Here is a 23,358-nt window from a genome sequence, read left to right on the forward strand (position 1 = left end):
TTCAATCTATAACCTTCTGTTTGGTGCTGTATTAAATGCTTTAAATTATATAAGCTGCAACCTGATTCAACCTAGGTCTGCTTTTTTGCTTACCTCCTTTTAAAAGATATTTACATTTTTTTAGCAGGATCTATTGGCCATACAGCTATGTTGGCTCATAATCATATAATTGAGAATTGAAATGCTTTCAGATTCTTATCCCTTAATACCCTCTCCAAAAATATTCCAACCACATATGTAAAGCTACATACTTCCCAACATTTTGAAACTGAAAAGAGGGACAAAAAGAAATGCCACAAAATTTGTTTGACTGCGCCCGTTTTTGCAACCACACCCCCTAAATACCACTCCCATTTGACTAAATTTGGCAGCGTATTTAAAATGTCAACACATTTCTAGGGGTTGTTTTATGTGTTATTACAGTTTTGATTAAAAAGCTGAAATCGCCCTTTAAAGAATAAGGAAACCTTTTTTTTCTATCCGTAAAATTACTCTAAACAGCCTCCAGAATTACCTACCTTTGTCCCAGCATTCTGTCTGACCTGGTTCCTCAGTTAGAAGTTGATCGTTTCCTTTGCTTCCTTGTGCATAGTGAAGCCCCGCCCCCACTTCCTGTTCAGTTCTCTCTTCAATTCGACTACTGTAGTCGACCTGGAGAACCTTCTGGGCATGCCTGGAGGCAGTGTCGGACTGGCCCACCAGGATACCAGGAAAACTCCCGGTGGGCCCAGGGGTCAGTGGGCCCTCCTGCTCCTGACCATTTGGCCTGTTTCATGGTCATTCCCTATTTCTGAATGGTAACAAAGAGGAAAAATAGATGGAAGAATAGATGCTAGCATGTAAATAAAAGAGACAGGGAGAATAAAGAGTAAAGGAAGAAAAATAGTTTGGAGAGTGGGCCTATGGCCTCAGGTTTTCTGAGGTCCCAGTCCGACACTGTCTGGAGGCAGCAGGAGCCACTCTGTGCATTAGCAGGGGTTTTTTTTTTTTTGATGAGAGACCTGAACACGAAGTGGGGGCGGGCTTCACTCTGCACAAGGAAGCAAAGGAAACGATCAACTTCTAACTGAGGAACCAGGTCAGACAGAATGCTGGGACAAGGGTAGGTAATTCTAGAGGCTGTTTAGAGTAATTTTACTGATAGAAAAAAAGGTTTGCTTATTCTTTAAGCTGCAAGTCTCAGTTCCCCCAAGAGACCTGTTTAGCTTATTAATTACAGTTGTATCTCAGTGCAGGTGTGGCTTGTTAACTTTGTTTATCTCTGACATAAGCTACTTTTTTAGCTAATTAAGTTTAAGAAACATTTGTATCTTTTTTTTTTTTTAGCATTCAGTGCAGGAGATCAAATGAAATGAGAGACTTTTCAGTAAGAATCAAGGACTGCAGGTTGAGTTGTCAAAAGAGGGACTGTCCCGCCAAAATTGGGACAATTGGGAGCTATGAAGCTACTGTAGGCCTGTATAGTTCTGTGGCTAAGGGCTGGATCACTTTTTGAATAATGCCGTTGCTTTTAGAAATTTTCCAATCTCTTGGTACTATGCCAGGCATCAAAGAATCATGTAAGGCCAAGTAAAGTGATTTGGCAACCACAGAACTATGCTCTTTTTAGTGCCCTTGGGAGAATATCACCCTGGATTCTGGATCTTTTTTTTTCCTTCAAATGTCTCTTGACATTAAAAAATGTAAAAATGACACATTCATTAACTGGTTCCTCATTGGTGTCCACTGTCTTTCCCCTATTTCCACCTATCGAATAATCAATCAATCCTGACTCTAAAAATGAATTTCTTTTTCTATGTAATAATAATACAGTAGCTTGTACTTGATCCTAAGATATAATGAATGAACAAAAAAAACAGGTCCCATACCAGTACTGTAGTCTGTCAAGGGTTAAATTCTGAAAGGACTCACTTCAAAGTTAGCAACCAAACCTAGAGTGTGATGTATTAAAGGACAAGGAAACCCTTTAGCCCATGTCTGTTATTTGATAAAGCCCCTCTTGCTGTAGCTGATCGCTAACTTTGTTTTGATTAATACCTATATTTTCTCCTGCAGTGCCCTCTTATACATGGAACTGCTGCTATGCCATGTTTGCTAAGCATATATCACTGTTATGCGCATGTGCCAAATTTCTCCACTGCCCCTAGCGTTATTAAATGGCAAGACTGCAGGGAAAAGAGCCGATAGGTGCAGAAGAATACTAAGAACTAAGTATCTCCTGATCAGTGTCTGTCTTGCTGCTTTTGGCTTGCTTCTCCATGGTAACCATGTCACTGTTACCATTGGCGCAATGCGAAGGGAGGACTGGCTTTCCAAGTGCAAATCTGTGCCTGTGCTGCTGTTAATAGAGACAAACGCATTCTTCTGACAGTGGTTAATGCGCCAAATTCTTACACGAGCTGCTGTGCATGCGCTTGGGTCTAGGTGCAGGAGAGATGCACTGTGGGTATATTTGCCTTTTTTTCTAAACTATGGGGTTTAAACAGCTAAATTGTTGCCCATAAAAGAAATTGTACAGCGCTGTGTTTGAGTTTTTTTAAAACAAGTTTTCCTCATTAATAATTAAGTGAAAATTCGATATGCGAGTATATTCAATTTAGACAAACAAACTCAAATTCAGAAACTCAAAAATGTATAAACAAACCCACTAATGTTTTAGGTGCCCTGACATTTTTCCTGGCAGAATATACATACACTTGTGTTTTTGACCATCGTCCTCACTTTGCCTACCCCCCCCCCCGAGGGTTTAGCCAAAAAATATGGCTAAATATTCTCACACCCACGTTTTAATACAACATTCCAGAAAATGAATGAATACTGTTGATTGTGGTAAGTCAGATATTGACAAAACAAAATGTAATTAGATTTGAATAACCTGATCATTAGTGTTGGACCCACTGCACGCATTCCTGCACCTACACATCAAAGTAGTCAAGTATTTGTTCAGTCACTGTGATTCCTTATGCACTTGTTTGGAAATACTGAATAGCAAGCTTTGAAATTAGATCAAAGGTTTCATGCAACATTTCTAAGATTTCTTAAGTACTTTTGATCTGCAACTTATTGGTCTTCTCTGTGGCATTTCTAAATGGAAATTTGTGTTATCAAATTAATTTATCGGCTGAAGGCTTGCCAACAGTGCTAGTACTGACAATATGAATATCTCATTGGTTGAAAACAATAAAATACCATTAGGCACCAGCACTTATCCTGACTGAATGCGGATACCACTTGCACCCCATCATTTTCAATTGTTAGCCCAAATTACTGTCAAATGCTAATTTCCTGGCCAAAATCTGTTTTTTACTGCCAGTGTCAAGTGGTTGATGTACTTTTCAGTAGGGATGCCGAACCCCCGAATCCCTTGTAAAAGATTTGTCCGAAAAAGGCAGAATCTTGGCTGAATCCCGAACCGAATCTTGGATTCAGTGCATCCCTACTTTTCAGTACTGGTATACCTTTTCAGACTGCAATCATAGTGCATCCAGATGGTTTTCCGAGGGCTATAAAAACCAAAAGCAGACTCAGGTAACTGATGGCGAGGCCAAAATACCTACTGTATTATTTATTCAAGAATGGTGATTGGTGCAAGTTTCAGTGAAACTTTCAGCATTTTTAATATTGCTCTTTTGTTCATCCAATCTGACTTTGACCTGTCTAGATGTTTTCTCAGCACAGTACATGGTTCATGGGCATTTAATATATAAATGATGTTATGACATCAGATGCATAAAAGCCCCTGAGCAGTTTCTTACTACTATCCAAGATTATTTTATTACAGCTGCTCTGCATCTGTCAGTCAGTAAATGTCTGTAAAAAATGTACCAAAATGTCTCATTATAACCTGTTGTACTGTATTAGACTAAACGGCATATGTGGGAAAAGGTATCATTTTAGTCTTGCTTCTCTACTTGCCAGTTTGTACATTATCAATCTCAATTTACACTGTTCTTAGAGACCCTTTTGCAACATATTTTTCAGCATCCATTTTCATAGAGTGTGTCTGGCAGCTGTTGTTCTCACTCTCATGAACTGACTTTTAGGGAGACCCCAGGGGTGGAAACAATCTTCTCCCAATCCCTGACTCTTGTCCCTAGGCTTGGTATATACAGTAGGTCAGCTTCACTTGCTTCTTCATAACTAGTGCCCCCAATGAGGAAATGTTGGATGCTGGCTAATTCAAAATATGTTTCACATGTATTTTGTTTTTTCTTTTAATAAAGAAAACAGACCATTTATATTTCACAAATAAATCACAGCATTCTCACAAAACTGTGAATGTTTTTGTTAATGTTTGACCTTTCATTTCATAGAAAATGCTTGTTGAAAATACGATCCATGTCAGTAGCAAAAAGCTAGTACAAGTATATACATTATCCAGAAAGCTCTGAATTACGAGAAGGCCATCTTCCATAGTCTCAATTTTAATCAAATAATTCAAATTTTTAAAAATGATTTCTTCTTCTCTGTAGTAATGAAACAGTACCTATCTCAGTTACTATGGTACAACCTGTAGCCTTGGTCAGACTTATAGATATTTCATTTCGGGTATAATCCCTGTCACACTGTATTTACAAGATTCTCATTATCCTTCCAGTGATCTTCCCAGTCCATAAGCACCATGCCCCCTCCATCCTTTACCTTTATTTAAGGCACCCTCGTTGGCTGCGCTTGAGAATCCTGCTTGTAGCATTTGACGTTTAGGGGTCTTTTTATTAACATTTGAGACAAATATACCTGGTGATGTTGCCCATAGCAACCAATCAGCAATAAGATTGGAACAGTCACCTACAAGTTAGAGAACAAAAGCAAATATCTAATTGATTGCTACAGGCAACATCACCAGTGATAATAAAAACACCCCTTTGTGTGTTCCATGTGTGCAGTTCCTGTGTAATCAGTGAGTGTGTAGACATTTGCACTGTGTAAATCTGTATGCTCCATGGAGGAAGCTCCAGATGGGATTCTTTTGGGGTTATGTAATAAAAGGCACTAAGTTTGGTGAGGTGTAGTAACCAGTAGCAACCAATCAGCAGGTAACATTTACTGGTAATCAGTTTAAAAGCAAACATCTTACTGGTTGCTATGGGTTACTGCTACTGGGCAAACTTACTGCCTTTTATTACATAGGGGGATATGAGAGAAGCGAAAGAAAGCAAAGCTACCATATTATTCTTTTTATTCCTTATATAAAGGCCATGGATACCCAGGTGACACTTGTTCCGAACAAGTATCTCTGAGCAGTTTTGTTGCAATTATTGTCCTCGGGGGAGGCTTTGTTCCGATTAGCACTGCAGCATTCACAACAATTCTTTGGCAAGCACTAAGGGCCAGGTGCGCAAACCTCGAATGACACAGGGTGAATTATATCCTTTTCTTTGCCTGACAGGTACATTTGCCAGAGGATCTTTTTTAACTCTATCATCTGTACAGTGGCACACCTGCCATTCAGGGTCATTTGGGGTTACTCAGCTCTGTAGGCAAATAACTGGCAAATGTTGGTAAAAGTAACAGAATTGCTATTTGTGCAGTGTTCAAGGGTTTCCCCATCACAACAGATGATGTGACGCCAGAAGTCATCTTGAAACCTAATACATTTTTCAACTAGGGATCTCACAGCTCAGAAACATAGACATATGTAAGCAATCTTAACATGTGCTTAACATGTGCACAGTGAAAATAGCACCTTGTAGCCTCAGGTGCATGCTGTACCTACTGCCCGGGCAAACAAGTACAAAAATGATGAAAACAGCAGCACTCCGGTTGTTTTGACACTTGAGTAAAGTTTCACATTTTTTTTCAAAACAACCGGAGTGCTGCTGTTTTCATCATTTTTAAATCTTGAAGTAATACCTATCCTTTAAGACAGTGCTGTCTAACGTATTACATGTAGCGGGTCGATTATTTCTTATGTAGCCTGTGTGGGGGCTGGATTATATTAAAATGAAGATGTCATACAGTCTGAATGAAATTTCATATAGTGAAGTCTGTGGAGCCTTTGAGCAGACTGGGGGCATTTAAATTCATTTGGAGGGCCACTTCCAACCCACAAGTGTTCAGTTGAATATAATGTGTTGGGCTACAGTGGCAAACCTCTACATGAATATTGTGGCAGCTAGAATTTATAGACATCTCTAAAAGTATACTACATTTTGAACTGTAAGAGCTTAGCTTTTTTATGTGAGATTACAGTCCATTTAAACTCCCAAGGCTGCTTATGTTTATACACTTAATTACGCTCTTACTGTCAGTACTTAATACTTAGTACTTAATGTAATATTATACATTTCTTGCATGCTGTTATACGTACGTTTTTTTTTTTAGCATACAAAATTGCTATGCTACTTTTCAGTGTATATAACAATACATATTGTTCATTGTTGGTTATTGCATATGATTTTAGTGGTATTAAGGGGAAATATATTTATATTGTCCTTTCTTATTGCATAGTGTCCTTGCCAAAGCATTTTTCAGACAACAGATAGTTTTAGTTGTTGTTAAAATACCGGTCCAGACTTTTCCATGTAGTCTATTGAAAAATTAATTTTGTGATGTGTGCCTGCTTACAGGTCCAACATGTCCTCCTGTACATAAGGAAAAGGATACAAAACAAAACAAAACAGGGCATTGATAGAGGTCCCATGATACATGCTTTTCTGTAAAACACTTTTCATCTATTGTGAATGACGTCTCCCCATTTAGTTAAGGACTGTGCAGAAAGTTTGCTTAGATTCCCACAGTGCACAGCTTGGATGGTATTAGTAACTGCAGTGAATTGTAGTTTCTTTTGCAGCTTTACTTTTTGTCCTTTTGGGATTTTCATTGTATACTTTTGTTATGGTGGGTAGCAGTAATCAGTTTGTTTTCTCTGGGATGCACAGACTGGTAAATTGATGCAGTGTAATAGACTCAGAGCACCATATCTCCATACTTTCTCTGTTTATTAGGGATGCTTCCCCTGGAAAAGACCATGGCCAGTCTAGCATTGTGCTACTGGGTATGGTCATAGTTTGTGGGCTTCTGTATTTGACCACGGCCACTATGTCTACTAATATGATTACTTATATATGAGGTGAGTTTCCAAATGTTTTTCAGCCCAAATCTCACCATAATTCAGGGCTGTGGAGTCGGTAGATAAATTCTCCGACTCCTCAGTTTCTGATACTTCCGACTCCACGACTCCGACTCCTCTATTTTTAATATGCTAATGTATTTTATACATTCATACAGTCAATGAAAAGCATGCTTCATGGTCACTCAACGTGTTCGTTTATGCACTGCGTTCATTGGGCTTTATTCTTATAGCAGAGAAGTAATTAATTATGACTGTTTGTGAATTGGGACATTCAAACTTGCTTTATTTTTTTTTTTATTCCTATTTAAATTTAGTAGGAGTCCACAGCCCTGCCATAATTTTAAATTAATATCAGCAATATAGAATGATAGCAGTTCTGCTACATCTGCATCATCTACACCTGGTTATGGGAATAGCAGTAAATTAATGCATATTATTTTTCTTCCAACTGAGCCTATAGTAATTTGCCCCTGACTAGTAATGGAAAAGTGCTATTGAAATTGCTTTACTGTTAATTTTTGTTATTGTATGGTTAAAAATACTGTTTGAAGTAATATTTTTTCTTAATTTTTTCTGTTTCCTTCCAGTTGGACTTAATCACTGATTTGTTGGGTACACCGTCACTAGAAGCAATGAGAACGGCTTGTGAAGGAGCCAAGGCACACATACTCAGGAGTCCTCATAAACAGGTACAATAATTGAGTTGTGTTGCTCAGATTTTGTATAGTAGAAGCTATGAAACATGCCAGGAGGCTGTATTTATTAAATGTTTGTGTTAGAATAAAAGCAGATGTAGAGAGATATGTCCTGTGTTTATATTTGTAAAAGAAATCACATTTCTTACTAAATCAGTTACCAAGGGTCTTTTAGAGAAAATAATGTTGCATCATACTTTGTCAAAGGAGCACCTTATTAGTGTTATGCGCTGAATGGCATGTTAGGGGACCGATACGCTATTAATTATACAATGGGTATTAGTATGACTAATTAGTGAGTATTTGTTAGTTACTAGTAAGTATTAGTTGAGTGCTGATAAAAAAACAGTCACTCATGGCTGCCTATATACCAGTAGGATGAAAGCCTTTCTTAGTACAAGAATATTTTGCATATACAGGAACATTTTGCATAACATCCCTTGCAATTAAATTATTGCAGGGGTTGATATGATTCATGAATATGTAACAGTATTAGGAAAAATATGCTAGATTTTAACGTGTGCTTCTTTTTTTTTTTCTCTCCAAATTAAAACAAAAGCGTAAATTTTTTCAGTTCAGTTTAGTGTTCAATTCTTTTATTCCGACCGCTGTTTCTTTTTATTTGGTAAATCTTGTATTTTAGGCTTTCCAAAGTAGATTCATTTTCTTTCTAATATACTGTTAAAGGGTTAACATTTTATTGATTGGGCTATTTAAGGACTTGTACTTGGGAACCATGGTTGACTTTTGAAGTAGTCTGTTGCTTAGCAACATGATCAGTACCCGCCCCTTCAGAAGTCACTGGGAGGGAAGGAGCAAATCGGTGATGTGGGAATGGTGAGCAGAGTCGAGGGCACACACACTGGGAGATCGGGACTGCTTTATACTTTATGTTTAACAGTGCTAAACGCTTAGAAAGCTGCAGTCCCTCAAGGAGAAAGTTTTTCCCAGGGAGTCTGATTGTATTTGCTGAGCAAAAAGTTTATTATACAAAAAATACTGATATTTTAAGGTTACCTGCAAGGTTACCTTTTTTAAATAAGTATTTACTCATTGTCATGGATTGTATAACAGTCTATTAATAATGGCACAAAAATCTAATTAAATATTACCTGGATCACAGGGAAACGGAAAATTACAATAATGATACGGGGTTTTTTTGTACCCTGATGGATTCTCAGAAGAAGAATCATGTAGCGGTTTAGAAAGCTCTAAATATACATGAACTGCTTTAGTCGTGTAGAAAACATATGCTGTTCTTTTTTCCTGGTGGGAAGTGTGTGTGTGTGTGTGTGTGTGTGTGTATTCACAATATCTGGGCTTTGTGCTAACTGGAATTAATTGCAAATCCACCATACCCGATACAGTGATTTCAGCCTTGAGAAAGCGAATGTCATTTTTTTTATTTGAATATGTATGTAATAGCCCAGACCCCAACAAATCATCCACAGGTCAGGCAATAATAACCTGACCTGATGCTCTGATTGGATCCAGACAATTACTAATGGAGGGGCAATCTGAGTACTTTATTGCTTGCCCAGTTAGCAGAAAATTGCACAGGTGGCAAAATGCTGGGAATTGCACCATGTGCCATTGCCCTAAGCTGTGCCCCTATGTCTTAGGGCATTATAATTCTCTGGCAGCTCTACTCAGATGCTATTTCATTTATTTATAGCGATCATATACCTTCAGTTGTAACTTTGCTCCCACTGCTCCCGCTTACATGGTAAAAAAGAAGGCAACATAATTATTACCTTACATATCAGGTCTATTTTCTTCCAAAAACTTGCTCAAGTCCCACCCCTTCATCTGAGTTCCGCTGTTCGTCTCCTTGCTGATTTCCTGGGCCGCTGGCACTTTTTATGCAGTCAGTTTGTTAGGGAGAGGGTGGACAGACATGACATTTTGGTGCTTTCTATTATTATTATGCTTATGAAATACATGATTATAATCTTGTTAAACATTTACTTTTTTCTGCCAGTAACTATTGGAAAACAACATCTAAGTGTAGCTGGTATTTTAATAGTTTTGTAGTCATTTTTATTAGTTGACCCAGTTGTTGCGCACAGCGGAATTCAGCATGCTGTCACTTTCATTTATAGTCATCTGACTCCATTAATACCCAGTCAGGACAGATAAAGCAGGGCTTCCATTTGGCCTTATGCCTAAATGACAATATCCCTGCTACATAACCAGCACTCTTGTCATACATGAAACTTGGGTCATTCAACAAATAAAAACATTAGGAAGGAAAAGAAAAATCTGTTTCCCGGGAGGAAAATAAACAGTGAGGATTACTAACCCCTAAGCCTCAGCTCCCATCTGCTCCGCAGCAAAACACAGAGGTACTGAAAAAAAGCCCCATAGCAAATAAAATAGGTTCATAGAAACCATTAAAGCAGGAAACACAATGTCCACAAGACCAATGTCGACAATTTCATCAGTAAGCACAAGAAACGAGAAATTCAATAAAGCCCTTACATTCACCCAGGCTCAGAAATTGTCTGTTACTTAAGAAGATTATTGAAGCCAGTGAAAGCAGTTGAGTCTATTACAATTCAAACTGAAGCAGAATAATATGGTTGTACAGAGCTATTACAGGGCCATAAAGCTATACAAGCTTTAAAAAGAAGTCTACCTTGGACGCAAAATATCACTGACATGTAGAAGCCCTCTGGCTTGGGTGGTACATGTACAGATATGGGACCTGTTATTCAGAATGCTCAGGTCCTGGGATTTTCTGGATAAGGGGTCTTATCGTAACTTGGATCATAACACTTTAAGTCTACTAAAAAATAAGTTGAACTTTAAATAAACCCAGTCAGATTGTTTTGCTTCCAATAAGGATTCATTACAGCTTAGTTGGGGATCAAGTACAAGGTACTGTTTTATTATTACAGAGAAAAAAGCAAATCAATTCACATTTTTTAAAAATGGAGTCTATGGGAGATGGCTTTCCCATAATTGAGAGCTTTCTGGATAATGGATTTCCTGATAATAGATCCTATGCCTTTATGCCATAACTGTGATATCTTGCACCAGGGAATTGCTTTCTGTATTTACTACTCAAGCACAACATCTTGCATTTTGGACTTACACTGGCCATACGCGTACCAACAAAATCATACAATTTTAAGACAGTGTGTGGGTATCAAACTTCATCCCGATAATTTTCATACAATGGTCATTTAGTTGATCAGATAGCTTAGAAAATTTTGGTTGGATAACCATAAAAGCTGCACATGGATTGTGTATCTACCTATAACAAATGGAAGTCACTTTCGTAAGATTGGTGCGGGCCAACTATTTCATGTTCAGAACATCCTCTGATTTGTATTTTTAGGACTTTATCCTACATTTTTAGTCTGAATGCTAGTTTTAGATGGTTGCATTTAAACGTACAGCCGATATCCAAGTTAGTCAGAAGAAGACTAAAATCTGAATGTATGGCCCCCTTTAATGTTTGTTTCATTTAATAGCCATCTGTTACAATCAGACCTGATTTCATTGCTGAATCTTCATATATTATTAAAGGGAACTGGCAGGTGGCATTTTGCAATAATGAAATAGAAGCAAAAGCTGCAACTGATGGTTTAAACATGAGGATACTTGAAGTGTTAGATGCAACGATGGAGGAAAGTCTGCATTACAAGGATCTGCCAGAGATACTATGTAGCACTAGTGAGGGTATAAAGGGAAACGGCTGCTGTTATTAAAAAAAATCTATCTAAAGTTATTTTGCTCAATTGGTTTCATTTTTTTTGAGAATCAATAGTTTTTATTCGTTTATTCAACCTTACCCCTTTTTCCAACTGTGAATAATGCAAGCAAGCTGTGTGTCAGTAGTACATAGCAAATTACTGACTCGAGCAGCTAGAAGTGGGGAAACCTGGAAGCAGCGTGAGCCTGTTGGTTGCAGCAGTCAAAGAAAAAATGGTTGGGTCGAACAGCTCACAAACTCTTATTTATAAATTTCTGTAATAAATAAAGAGTGCATATTATCTGTGAAACATATTTATTAAAGGGGATCTATCATGAATGTGAATTGTGTTCTGAGCGGACATCTAAAGTTCAACCCCCACCTGCCATTCTTTTCTATCTCATAGAAAACCTGGAAAAATTCAACCCAGTTCCCCCTCACATTGTCTGACACTTTCCGTCTCACTCACCTGAGCCAATAACAAACACCTAGAACTTATAACCTATTTCTTGGTTATTTATGAGAAAGACATGAAAGGAGCCACATATCACTTGCTTTTTTGAGCAGCAGCAATCAAGTTATTTAGCACAAAGGCTCAGCAGTTATAAACATACATGCCAAGTGAGCTGGCAGGTGATGTGGGAGTTGTAGTTTAACAATAACTTTATGGCATCCAGTTGTACATTCCCATAAAACTACAATTTGCCTTTTGTATAACTTATAAATAAATGTTGTAGGAACAGTAACTTGTAAGTAAGCAAGCAAATCGATAACAGAATATATAGCCATTTCTTAAGAATACATGGACTGGCTATAGCAGAGTAAATGCTACAGAATGACCAGGTGGGCCTTATTAGACTCGGCAAGAGTCTTGAAAGCCTGGCTGGTTAGTCTATAGAAGAGCTCTGACTGAGAGACATAGGGAGGTGTCTGTAAATCCAACATACAGGAATCTATGTGCCTGTACACACACAGTTGCCTGTGCAGAGGTCTGTAATATTGCTGCAATTGATGTCACTGGCATGAAGGAAGTCTCTTTTATACACTCTTTTGTTACCTCTGTATCTGGCTACTGAAGTACTGTAAGATTTGTATCTACGTGTGTAAATTGCAGGAGGGTGACAAGTGGCTGGTGAAGCAGCACAAAACCCAAATGCAAAAGAGCCTGAAGTTCTGTGTATATGTAGATATAAACACTGTTATATGTACGAATGCAACTTCATCAGGACCCAGCCGATGCCAGCCCGACTCCATTCGTTTACTTTCCCTTTGCGCATGTTTGTTGCTGGGGGGTGTGGCCTCATGAGACGCCACAGCAAATCAGCTTTCACTCTGCTCATTCACTCACACATTTCTGCGTCAGTGACACACACCAGAGATTCTGGAGGGTGGGGGATGGGAGGCTGCTATAATAATTAGCCGTAACTTTGTAATGGTGCAAAACTTTATATTTTCAATATTAGAAAAATATTTTTTATGATTGTTCCCCTTTAAATATTCACTAGAATTGTGATAATACTCTCCTTTTTGACATAAACCTATTCAGTTGCATAAACTCTCTCTTGGAGTTTCCTGAAATAAATCTAAAAAAAAGTTTTATTTTTTTTACACAGACATTGCTGATTCCACAAATTGACAAGAAACCAGGCTAGCCTGTCTGTGCTGCAGGGACCAGTGGCCTTCCCATGTGGCCTTTAATTTTACAGAGTGATTCAACCACTCCCTAAACTTGTTCCAATGTAATGTGATGGATTCTGGCACTGAGAATCTCTGCACCACCTGCTTTGGAAAGAAGTGGGACACTGTGTTCCAGAATCCATTACTTCGCAATGGAACAAGGTGAGGGAGGGGTTACATTTAAACGGTTACACTGTGAGCCTACGGCTTGTTGGTAAATGGTTGTTCAGAGTAAAGGTGGCCAAACACACTACAACTATGATGTTTCCCACGACCATTGGTGGTAGGAAAGATCAATAGTTTGTGAGAGCTGAATCATCAGACATGCAGGTAAAACAAAGGAATTCTTTACCCTATCTGACCATTCAGTATTAACATTATGATGTTCCGGCACCTTCAAAGATGCCCGATTAAAATTTTCCATCTAGCCCAATCGACTAGACAACAGATAGCCAATGCTTTTACTAATAACGAATGCCTCGTCTCCCACCACCTTTAAGGTGGTCCGTACACGCACTGATGCATGTATGTAGGTCATGGATATCTATAGTCCTGTCTATCGGCCTTGCAAAGGCAAGCTTTTGTTTCTGCCTGCATATCTGATGATCCAGCTCTGAATGTTAGTAGGTAGGAACGATCTTTCCTGTGGCCAATGGTCCATGGACCAATGTCTGAAGACAACACGTTGTGGGAGTTGGTTGAATTAGCTAACTATGCTGATAACTATTAGAAACATGATTAATTCTCTGCCCACATTCCAGCTGCTATATTCTTACTCCTGCTGGCAGGGCTCTATTTGGGATTATGCATTGTCTGTTGCCTTGCTGTCTGGAGAAGCTGCCCTGTACTGAGGTTCTAGGAAACCTTTATTTTGGCCCTTGGTGTTGCTATTGCTAAAATTGTTTTCTTCTCAGCCCCCTGCCGAGGTGGTCAGTTTCTCCCACAGCCATATACATGCTTGCTTGTACAGAAGTTGGTGTTAGCTCAAATATGACTTTGTATGCACATATCACATAAAATAATTTACATGTAGGGTTGCTATTTTTCTTTTTTTTTTATGTTGCTGCCCAGTGGTTGGGGACAGCAACAGAAGGGTACAAGCCTCAGTACAAATTGCATATGGATGGGTGGAGGACGGGTTATGGAGCAGATCAAGGAAGAAAAAAGTTAGATTGGGGCAAAATTGTGGGCTTAGCTTGAGGGTATTACAGAATTACTGTAAATTTGTAAAACCGACACCAGCCTTGGCCAGTGAAATACCGACAGGGTGGCAACACAAATATCATATTAGACAATGTGCAGTGAGTTCTTCCAGGCAAGTATAAAATAAATATCAGATTAGGAAGAGCGGAAATAAAGGGTGCCAAAGAACCCTTCATAATGAAAGACAGGTCGTCTCTGCCACTGGCCCAAAATAAACTAGATGTTCCACCCTCCCCGGCCAAGCATTACTTACCCAAGGAAGCACTCCAACATAGATGAATGTCTTGTGTAATTCTGTCATTCACGCTAGGTAGGAGATGGAGCAATGCTTCCATAGGCTCCAGCAGTACTTTCATTTAAAATTGGCCTGTGGAAGGATGGCACTGCCACCAGCCTGGCATTACAGGAGAACAGTGCGGTGTTGGCAGTTCTCTGCATAGGCAGCATGGGGGCATTTATACGCAGAAATATGTGTAATATGCTGCTGAATATGTTGGTGCTTTATAATAATAATAAAGAAACTGTGCTATTCTACTAGATATGTAGCTATCTCGGCATCTCACTGGTTTTAATTTATAATGTTCATTTTACGTGTGGTGGTTTGTGAGGCAGTGTTTGCTTATGTACATCTGTCATTATTTAAACACATTACAGCGTATGTCATGCAATGCTGATTCCCCCTGAGTGCCAAAGGTTATTATGGCGATTACATGGAACAATGGGAGATCAGGAATGCTCATTGCAGTCGCACACTGCTTCTCCCTTAATCAGAATGACAGCAGTGCTGTGCTTGCTGACTCCAGGAATATCCTTATTAAGCTAGAGCGGTTACACAGAGCAGCCCTTTTATCTGGGCCACAGCAGGCTTTATTCTTCATTATTTCTTTTTGTCCTTTCAGCCATCTCTTCCTGTCCTGTACACACTGTCCAGCCAGGCAACTCACGAAGCTGTCCATCTACTCTGCAGGATGTTGGTCTTTGATCCAGTAAGTAAGACTTCCCCATTCCCATGGTTATTTTCCCCTGTGCTACCATTTGCCTTTATAAATAGGAAAGATGAAAAGGCTTGCAGTGATCCTGTAACAGAAATATGTCAACATCTTATTCAGTACCAGAAGCTTGCCATGTTGCAGGGCCCTGTAGCATTCCCAGTTCATTCTGGGCCACCTAACCAATCCATAGAAGCCTTCTGATTTAGCAGAGGCACGAGGCACAGATCCCTCTGTGAGTTGCACTTTGAATGCCATTTGTTTCCTCAAGCATAAAACCTGATTTTCTGTGTTTACTCGTGCCTGAAGCAAAGCATGAGAGCCCTGTTAGTACACGGAGTTCAGTGCATAGGCATGACTATGCCAAAACAGAATAAAGTTCAATAAATAACAGCATGTAGCTTGTGCTTAACTCTGTTACCCACTCAGATTAAAGGTCACCTACAGGATTTTTGTTGTTGTTTTATTTGCCAACTGGCTTATAATATTATTGCTAAACCAACTGCTCATGAACAGTACTTATGGAAATGTTTACAGCATCTCTAAACAGGAGCATGAACAGTCAAACCGTTGCATTTGGGTATGAATAGTAAGTCAAAATGCTGATGCTGCGTAAGTATTAATCATAACAATGAAATGATATTGATAGTTTTTAGTCCAGGGCTATACAATATGTGGGATAAATGCTTGTCAAAAATAATTTATGTCTTGATTTGTCATAATATCAAAGGCTCTGTTGCCCCCTAGTGATCATTTTACTTACAAGGCAGTGATTTAAAATGTTCAATTTTATTGTAAAGAGTGTGACTACTGCATATTAGGATAAGATGAAATGTAAGATATAAGGGTGATGATTTATTAAAGGTACATATGCAATTTTTTTTTCTTCTCACCAAAACCATTTTCTGTTTTTTCAAATAAAAATGTCAGGAGCTCAAAATCGCTGAGATCCACCAAAACCACAGGCACGTTATCATTTGTCTGAATGGAAATCAGCTGTTGCTCCCATGTGCGCTCGAGAATTCTCAGTTTCCTTTACTATTAAAGTCAGTGTAACTCTAACCAAACGGGTTTCTTTGTTTCTTTCAGTCTAAAAGGATATCAGCTAAAGATGCCTTGGCTCACCCATACCTGGATGAAGGCCGCTTGCGATATCACACTTGCATGTGCAAATGTTGTTTTTCAACTTCTTCTGGGAGGGTCTACACCAGTGATTTCGAGCCTATCACAAATCCAAAATTTGATGACACTTTTGAAAAGAACCTCAGTTCTGTTCGGCAGGTGAAAGGCAAGTACTGAGTTGAACTGTAACATAAGGAGCTCATATTGTTTGTGGTATAACAAAACAGAAATGACTGTGTTCAGCAACTAGTAAATTATTTTCAGACTCTTTATCAATTAAACATTTTATTGGGCTAAAATCAGTTCAGTAAATAAAATCGCCTATAGTACAGCCAAAAGCAACAGCTATTACAATGGGGTTCACATTTCTTTCAAAATACCTGAAAGGCAAATATGAACCATTAGAACTAAATGGCTCCCATGTGAGCTTTCTATAGACTGGCAGGGAAAGAGTGTTGACTTAAAGGGACAGTAACACCAAAAAATGAAAGTGTATAAAAGTAATTACTATATAATGTAATGCTGCCCTGTACTGGTACAACTGGTGTGTTTTCCTTAGAAAGACTACTATAGTTTATATAAATAAAGCTTCTGTGTAGCCATGGGGGCAGCCATTTACAGGAGAAAAGGCACAGGTTACTTGGCAGATAACAGATAAAACCCCATTATATTCTACAAAGCTTATCTGTTATCTGCTATGTGCCTGTGCCTTTTCTCCTTTTTCCCAGCTTCAATGGCTGCCCCCGTGTTGACACAGCAGCTCATTTATATAAACTATAGTAGCGTTTCTGTTGCAAACTTACCAGTTTTACCAGTGCAGGGCAACTGTACATTATATTTTAATTGCTTTAAAACACTTTCATTTTTTGGTGTTACTGTTCCTTTAAATGGGCAATGGGTAAATGGGCACTATACAGAGTAGCTGTTTGGTGGAATAGCAGGAAAGACTGCCCAGTAAATGCCTGTCCCCTTAGTATGATGACACTGACTTTGCCTGCAATGTTGGACTGGTCCATCGAGGTACCAGAAACTTCCAGTGGGCCTAGGTGCTAATGAAGCTTTATGCTCACCCAGCTTATTGCCTTTTATGCCTATCCCATGGCTATTTCATAGAAACAATGGAGAAAAGTATAGATGATAGTTTGGAAAGAAGTAGAGTGAAAAGCAGAAAGTAAATAGTTTGGAGGCAGGACTATGGTCTACAGATTTCAGGTGGGACCCTGGCACCCCAGTTGGACACAGTCTAGGTTAATTACGGTATTTAATAATGTTTAGAAAATAATTTAAAATACCCTCAAATAATCATGTGCCATATCCCCTAAAATGGGTCAGCAAAACACTATGCCTATTTATATGTCACTGTGTTTGCATATGTCCTGCATATAGCTTAAGGGTAGAACTGCAACTCCTTATGTGAAATAAATGCTACTGTTTGTGTGAATTTGTAACCATTATCTTTTTTTTTTCTCTCCCTGACCCCTTGTTTGGCTGCAGAAATAATTCATCAGTTTATATTGGAACAGCAGAAAGGAAACAGAGTTCCTCTGTGCATCAATCCTCAGTCTGCTGCTTTTAAAAGCTTTATAAGGTATGTCACCTTGGCTAGTAAATACTAGTCAGCTTTATAGAGCACTTGTGCACTGCACATCTTTTTCTGCATTACTAATGAACTAATGGACTTTTACATGTAGTCCTATACAGTTAAATATAAGCTATAACATATTAATTTCATCTCTCAAAGGACATGTCAATCCCAAAAATATATTTATTTATTTTTTGCCTAATAAAAGAAAACACAATTCCAAGCAACTTTCCAATGTGAATTTTTTAAAAGTTATTTGTAAATGTAACTGATGCTAAAAGCAGCATTTTCTGAACTCCTGGTTGTTACCTTTTAAACAATGTTGCAAAGATCAGTCTCCTCCTGCAAAACAGGTCTGTCAGTCTGCAGCTTGTGTTACATTGTTTCAAGTGCCAGAGCACCCCGCCCCAGGGCAGAGAGTAGAAAGGACTGGCAAAAACTGCTTCTAAGAGCAATTATATATACAAATAAGTGAAAAAACACTGCAAATTGGTAATGAATGTATATTGCAAAGTTGCTTAGAATTATGTTTTTTTTTTTTTTTTTTTTTGTTTTTTAAATTGGGCAAAAAATATTCTGGGTTGACTTGTCCTTTAAGTGGAACCCAATGTTCAGTAGGGGGAACAGCTTATATTCACAGAAAATTCTGTCTCTCCATATCTGTATTAGTAAATATTAGGCACAGCTGTTTCTGGGGAGGCATACTCGAGAGACTACAGTGCATGCAGTCAATAGGCAGCTAATTGAGTCTGCTCTCTTGAGGCCTGCAGAGAATGCCTGAGCCATGGCAAGCAGTACCGTGCCTCTCACCCATCTGTATCAGTGAATAATAATCATTTCAGCGCTATCAGCAAATTCATATAAAATAATCTAATAACATGGAAACATTAAAGTATGCAAACAATGGCAACAAAATGTAGCTGTAGCTGTGTTATGTCCAGGCTCCGGGGCAAGTAATTAGCAAATAACTGGAAACTATCGTGAATTTTTCAAGTAAGCATAGGGAATTTGGGCTGACAAATACAAGTTATTGGAAATACAGTATTTGAGTCTACTTCAGGTTTCAAAATAATGGGTGCTAAAATGCACCAGGACAGTTACACATAGAAGACAGTGGGGGTAGGTAATTTATCAATACATGGCAAAATAGCGTGTGGGTAACCAATCAAACTGTTGCATTTATTGTTCTACCTGCAGCTGGCTGAAAAAAAGCCAATCACTGATTGGTTACTATGGGTTACTGCCCATGGGCAAATTTGCCCAATGTTGATAAATGAGCCCTGCTATGTTAGTAAATTAGCCCTATCATGCCAAGCACAATACAGAAGGATTCATTATGCCCATGTGGGAAGGAATCACACAGCAGGTTTTTTTTCAAGATTTAAATATATATAATATTCTAGATCAGCAGTTCAAACGACTTCCCACCAAAATGCACCCAAAAGTTGCTCCTAGTTGAACCTACAGCCAGTGCGGACCTCTTGTTGGCTGCCAGCCAAAATCCATGGGTTTATAGCTAAAGGGGGAATGTAATAAAAATGTATAATATTATTCATTAGACAGCTACACTTGAAATTGCTTATAGCAACTACCTGCTTGAATGGTGGAAGTTTTTGGTGCAAAAATGTCTTTTGGTGATAAATGTCAATATAAATTTAAGCTGAACTGTGAGTAGGAAATCACTTACGAATTGGCAAAGATAAATTACATTTACATTTTTTCTTTTCAAATTTCTTTCACCAAAGCTTTTTGAGAGTAAAAGCCATTCATACAGTTTGGATTGTTTTCACATTTGTTTTCTTGGATGACTTTTACACCTTGTTGGAGGGTATTTTTTAAAGCTATGGAAAAAGAAATAGATAGGTCAGGCAGGCATGTTGGAGGGCCTCATAGATGCTGAATTGGTCTAAAGGACCCGAACCAGCAGCTTAAATCTGTCCATGTACGGCCACCTTGAAAGCATAGGCAGAGACCAGTCCTTAGGACTGATGTAGCACTTCCCAAACCAAGCAGCCCCCTTTGTTTCCAGTACAGGGGCCCTGTGTGGGATTGACTGCTTGGCAGCAGAACTGTATCTAAGACCTGTGCTGTTTCTTTTCCAGTTCCACTGTTGCTCAACCCTCTGAGATGCCGCCATCTCCACTGGTTTGGGAGTGAGAGTGGAAGACTTACTACTGACGACCATTGTGTAGCTTTCCACTGGAGTCTGGGAATTGCAATTCTGGAGAGCGATTGCGCCTGTACTGTAATTTTACCAATTAAGGTTAAATCTACCAACCACTAGGTGTAAAAACGTATATCCTATTTAAGACAAAAGTGGCGTACTGGTGACTTTTTCGGCTCGGTGGTTGTACTTCTGAATGAATTTAACCCAGAATTGCTTATTTTATTAACTATATGATGTTTTAAGGCTCAGAACAAATTGCACCAAATGATGTAATAAATGGGTTTTTGTAGAGGTTGGTTCTAGGTTTTTAAATATTATTTTATTTATTTTTTTAATTAAAGTGAGGCTGTGTGCAAAGCATTTTTATACTGAGCCATTCCAAAAAAAATCCCTGAATTTTCTGTCAATAAGTGCGAACAGAAAATGTGTCTGAAGACCAATCACAAAGTACTTCCCATCATGAAGAATGACCAGGGGCTGACGACGTATCGAGCTTGATGTCTCTTTCCTAGTGCTGCACTAGAACCATGTTGTTATTTATATGTTCTGAGACCAGAAGGCTTTTGCAGAGGAGGAGTGCATCTGTGACTAGAGGGAATGGACATTCTTCCTTCCCAATATAAATATATAAATTATATATTCTATTTTTCTTAGAATTCTTTCTTTTTTTTCTTACCTTGAAGCCCTGGGCATGCATAATATCCATCTGTGTAAATAATTCCACTGGTCATTTGTAAAGGTCCTTTCTATGTCCCGCTGTATAGAGGTGAGCTAGCTTGCACATTTTAGATTCTAAAAAGGTTTTTGTGACCCCATTCCCCCCCCCCACCCCTTGCACTGGACAGTTGAAAAACAAGGAAAGGCGCTTGCTGCAAGCAGAACTGAGGGGGTACCCGTACCTGTGGTTGTGTAGGCGACGAGAGCGGCGCAACCAGGAAATGGCACAGCTGCAAATCCTTTACTTTCCATTTTCTTTTTGGTTTCAACACTGAGATCTCCTGTGCATATGTATATACAGACACAACTTAAGGCCTCTACCTCCTGGAGTATACAGCTCAGCTTGTTTCACTCCAAATGATTCTTTTTTTAGCTTCAGTGTGCAGACTTGAAACTTGAATGTTCCTTCCAGTTTTTATATGTACGCATCACACTAGCGCAACCCAAGAAGGCAGAAGATCGCTCTCACCGTTATCAAGGAATTCCTGTGGATCCAACTTTTTTTGGTGGTATTTGTAGCGTGCTCTTAACTGCTAGACTTCTTGTCATTTATTCTAGAAGAATTTTTTTTTTTTTATCCTGAACAGGCTGGATTCAATAGGAGGACACTAAACAAAACCCAATTGGATTTCTTTTCTTTTCCTTCAGTTGCTCTTGTTTGTTTTAAGCTTTATTTTATGGGAAGTTTTTTTAACTTCAATGAAGTCATGTTGCTGTGAAACCGATGTGCGTTTGAATTCCAAATATCGGAGACATGGAGTCTTTTTTTCTTTTTCATCTTTTTTTTTTTTTCCTTATTTAGTTTTTCTGAAGCGGCTCCTTTAACAGACACCCCAGCGGAAGTGTTTCACCCCAGGTGTGAGGGAATAGCCCTGTGTCACCCGAAGGAAATGATAAGCAATGTGGAGCCCAAAGCTGGCTGAGGAAAGCAGTGGTGATTTGGGATACTTGCTGGTCACTTTGTAAAATGTAGATTTGAAGTTAAGTGGTGAAAACATTAAATGTGTCATTTAAAAAAAATGTGATTTGTTTTGCATCTTTTATCTGCTGCGCCCAATCTGCACCTTTAATACCCAGAGTTAAGTTATAATTGTATCTCCTATTTCTTCCAAGCTTGTCTCACTTTCCATAGATTTGTATAACATCATCTCCACTAGTTATCCAGTCAGTACATGCAAAGAAAACAAGGTTTTAAGCTGTACTTAAAGGGGCAGAGATTCATGAGAGGAGGGGGTAATTCTTCCCCTTAACGTAGAGCTGGTAAGGCCCCATCTAGAATATGCTGTGCAGTTTTGGTCTCCAGTGCTCAAACGGGACATTATTGAGTTAGAGAGGGTCCAGAGAAGGGCAGCTAAGCTGGTAAAGGGTATGGAAATCTTAGTAATGAAGAAAGGCTGGCCAAGTTGGGTTTATAGACAAACAGGGGGACCTTCCTCGCACACCCTTAGCTCTCTAAAAATTTGAAACGCTCGGTGCACAATGCTGGAGGGATGGGCACCCTCCCAAAATTACAAATAGTAAAAAAAGCACTGGCATTTAGAGCTGCAAATGGGACAAGCCCTTTAGAAATCTTTATTGCGGAGATGCAGACTTTTTGGGGCAAAGTGACCCCTTCTTCAAGCATGCTTGATAAAGGGATCACTTTGCCCCGTATATAATTATGTATAAATATATAAGGGGATCATATATAATAATCACTCTAAATGCTTTATTTGCCAGTAGGTCCTTTTAGCAGATACAAGAGTATCCATTCTGATTAGAATAAAGGAAGTTTTGTCTAAATATTCGGAAAGGGTTTTTTCCAGTGAGAGCTGTGTTTGGCCAGATGAAATCAGTTGCACTGGCAGATACATTATATATGATGGCTTTTTAGAAAGTGAGGGAATATAGGGTTATGGACAATAGCCCTTAGTACAAGTTGATCCAGGAACTGGTCCGATTGCCATCTTGGAGGCAAATTCAAGAGGTTTCAGAAGGGTTTTTTTTTGCCTTCCTCTGGATCAGCTAGCAGTTAGGCAGGTTTTATATAGGCATAAAAGGTTGAACTTGGACATGTGTCTTTTTTCAACCTAGCTTACTATGTAATTAGCCATTTGCATCTCCGAAGAGAGAGCTGGGTTAAGCCTTGCTTTCTTATGCCTTTAATTTAGATATGAGCAACTCACAGATATTTATGCCTGTAACTACGTGATTTTAGATAAATATCAGAGCATAAGACGAGGCTTATGGGCCCAGGTGACAAATTTTGCTGACTGGGACATTTATCAGTCCTACTTTATCCTTGCCACCTGTATCCTCAACACTTGCCACTTAGTTGCTGCACCTCTCTCACTAGCCAGGGATTCTACACCAGTTGCACTAATCAAATAAAGCCACACACAGTTGTAAATGCAAGGGGCCTTACCCCATTTATTGAAATTACTTAGTGCCA

General features: G+C 38.9%; 1 protein-coding gene across 1 annotated transcript in view; it reads left to right on the top strand.

The window, feature by feature from the left end:
- The window catches only part of nlk (nemo-like kinase), a 112,720-nt gene extending 90,773 nt beyond the window's left edge, over nucleotides 1-21,947 (top strand). Inside the window, 5 exon segments of the mRNA NM_001123413.1 lie at nucleotides 7,663-7,764; nucleotides 15,250-15,336; nucleotides 16,429-16,627; nucleotides 17,956-18,049; nucleotides 20,146-21,947. Of these exon segments, the coding sequence (NP_001116885.1) occupies nucleotides 7,663-7,764; nucleotides 15,250-15,336; nucleotides 16,429-16,627; nucleotides 17,956-18,049; nucleotides 20,146-20,200 (537 nt within the window). The 3' untranslated portion in view covers nucleotides 20,201-21,947.
- The last annotated feature ends 1,411 nt before the right edge of the window (nucleotides 21,948-23,358 follow it).

Source organism: Xenopus tropicalis, chromosome 2 (assembly GCF_000004195.4).
Source record: "Xenopus tropicalis strain Nigerian chromosome 2, UCB_Xtro_10.0, whole genome shotgun sequence".
Taxonomy (NCBI): domain Eukaryota; kingdom Metazoa; phylum Chordata; class Amphibia; order Anura; family Pipidae; genus Xenopus; species Xenopus tropicalis.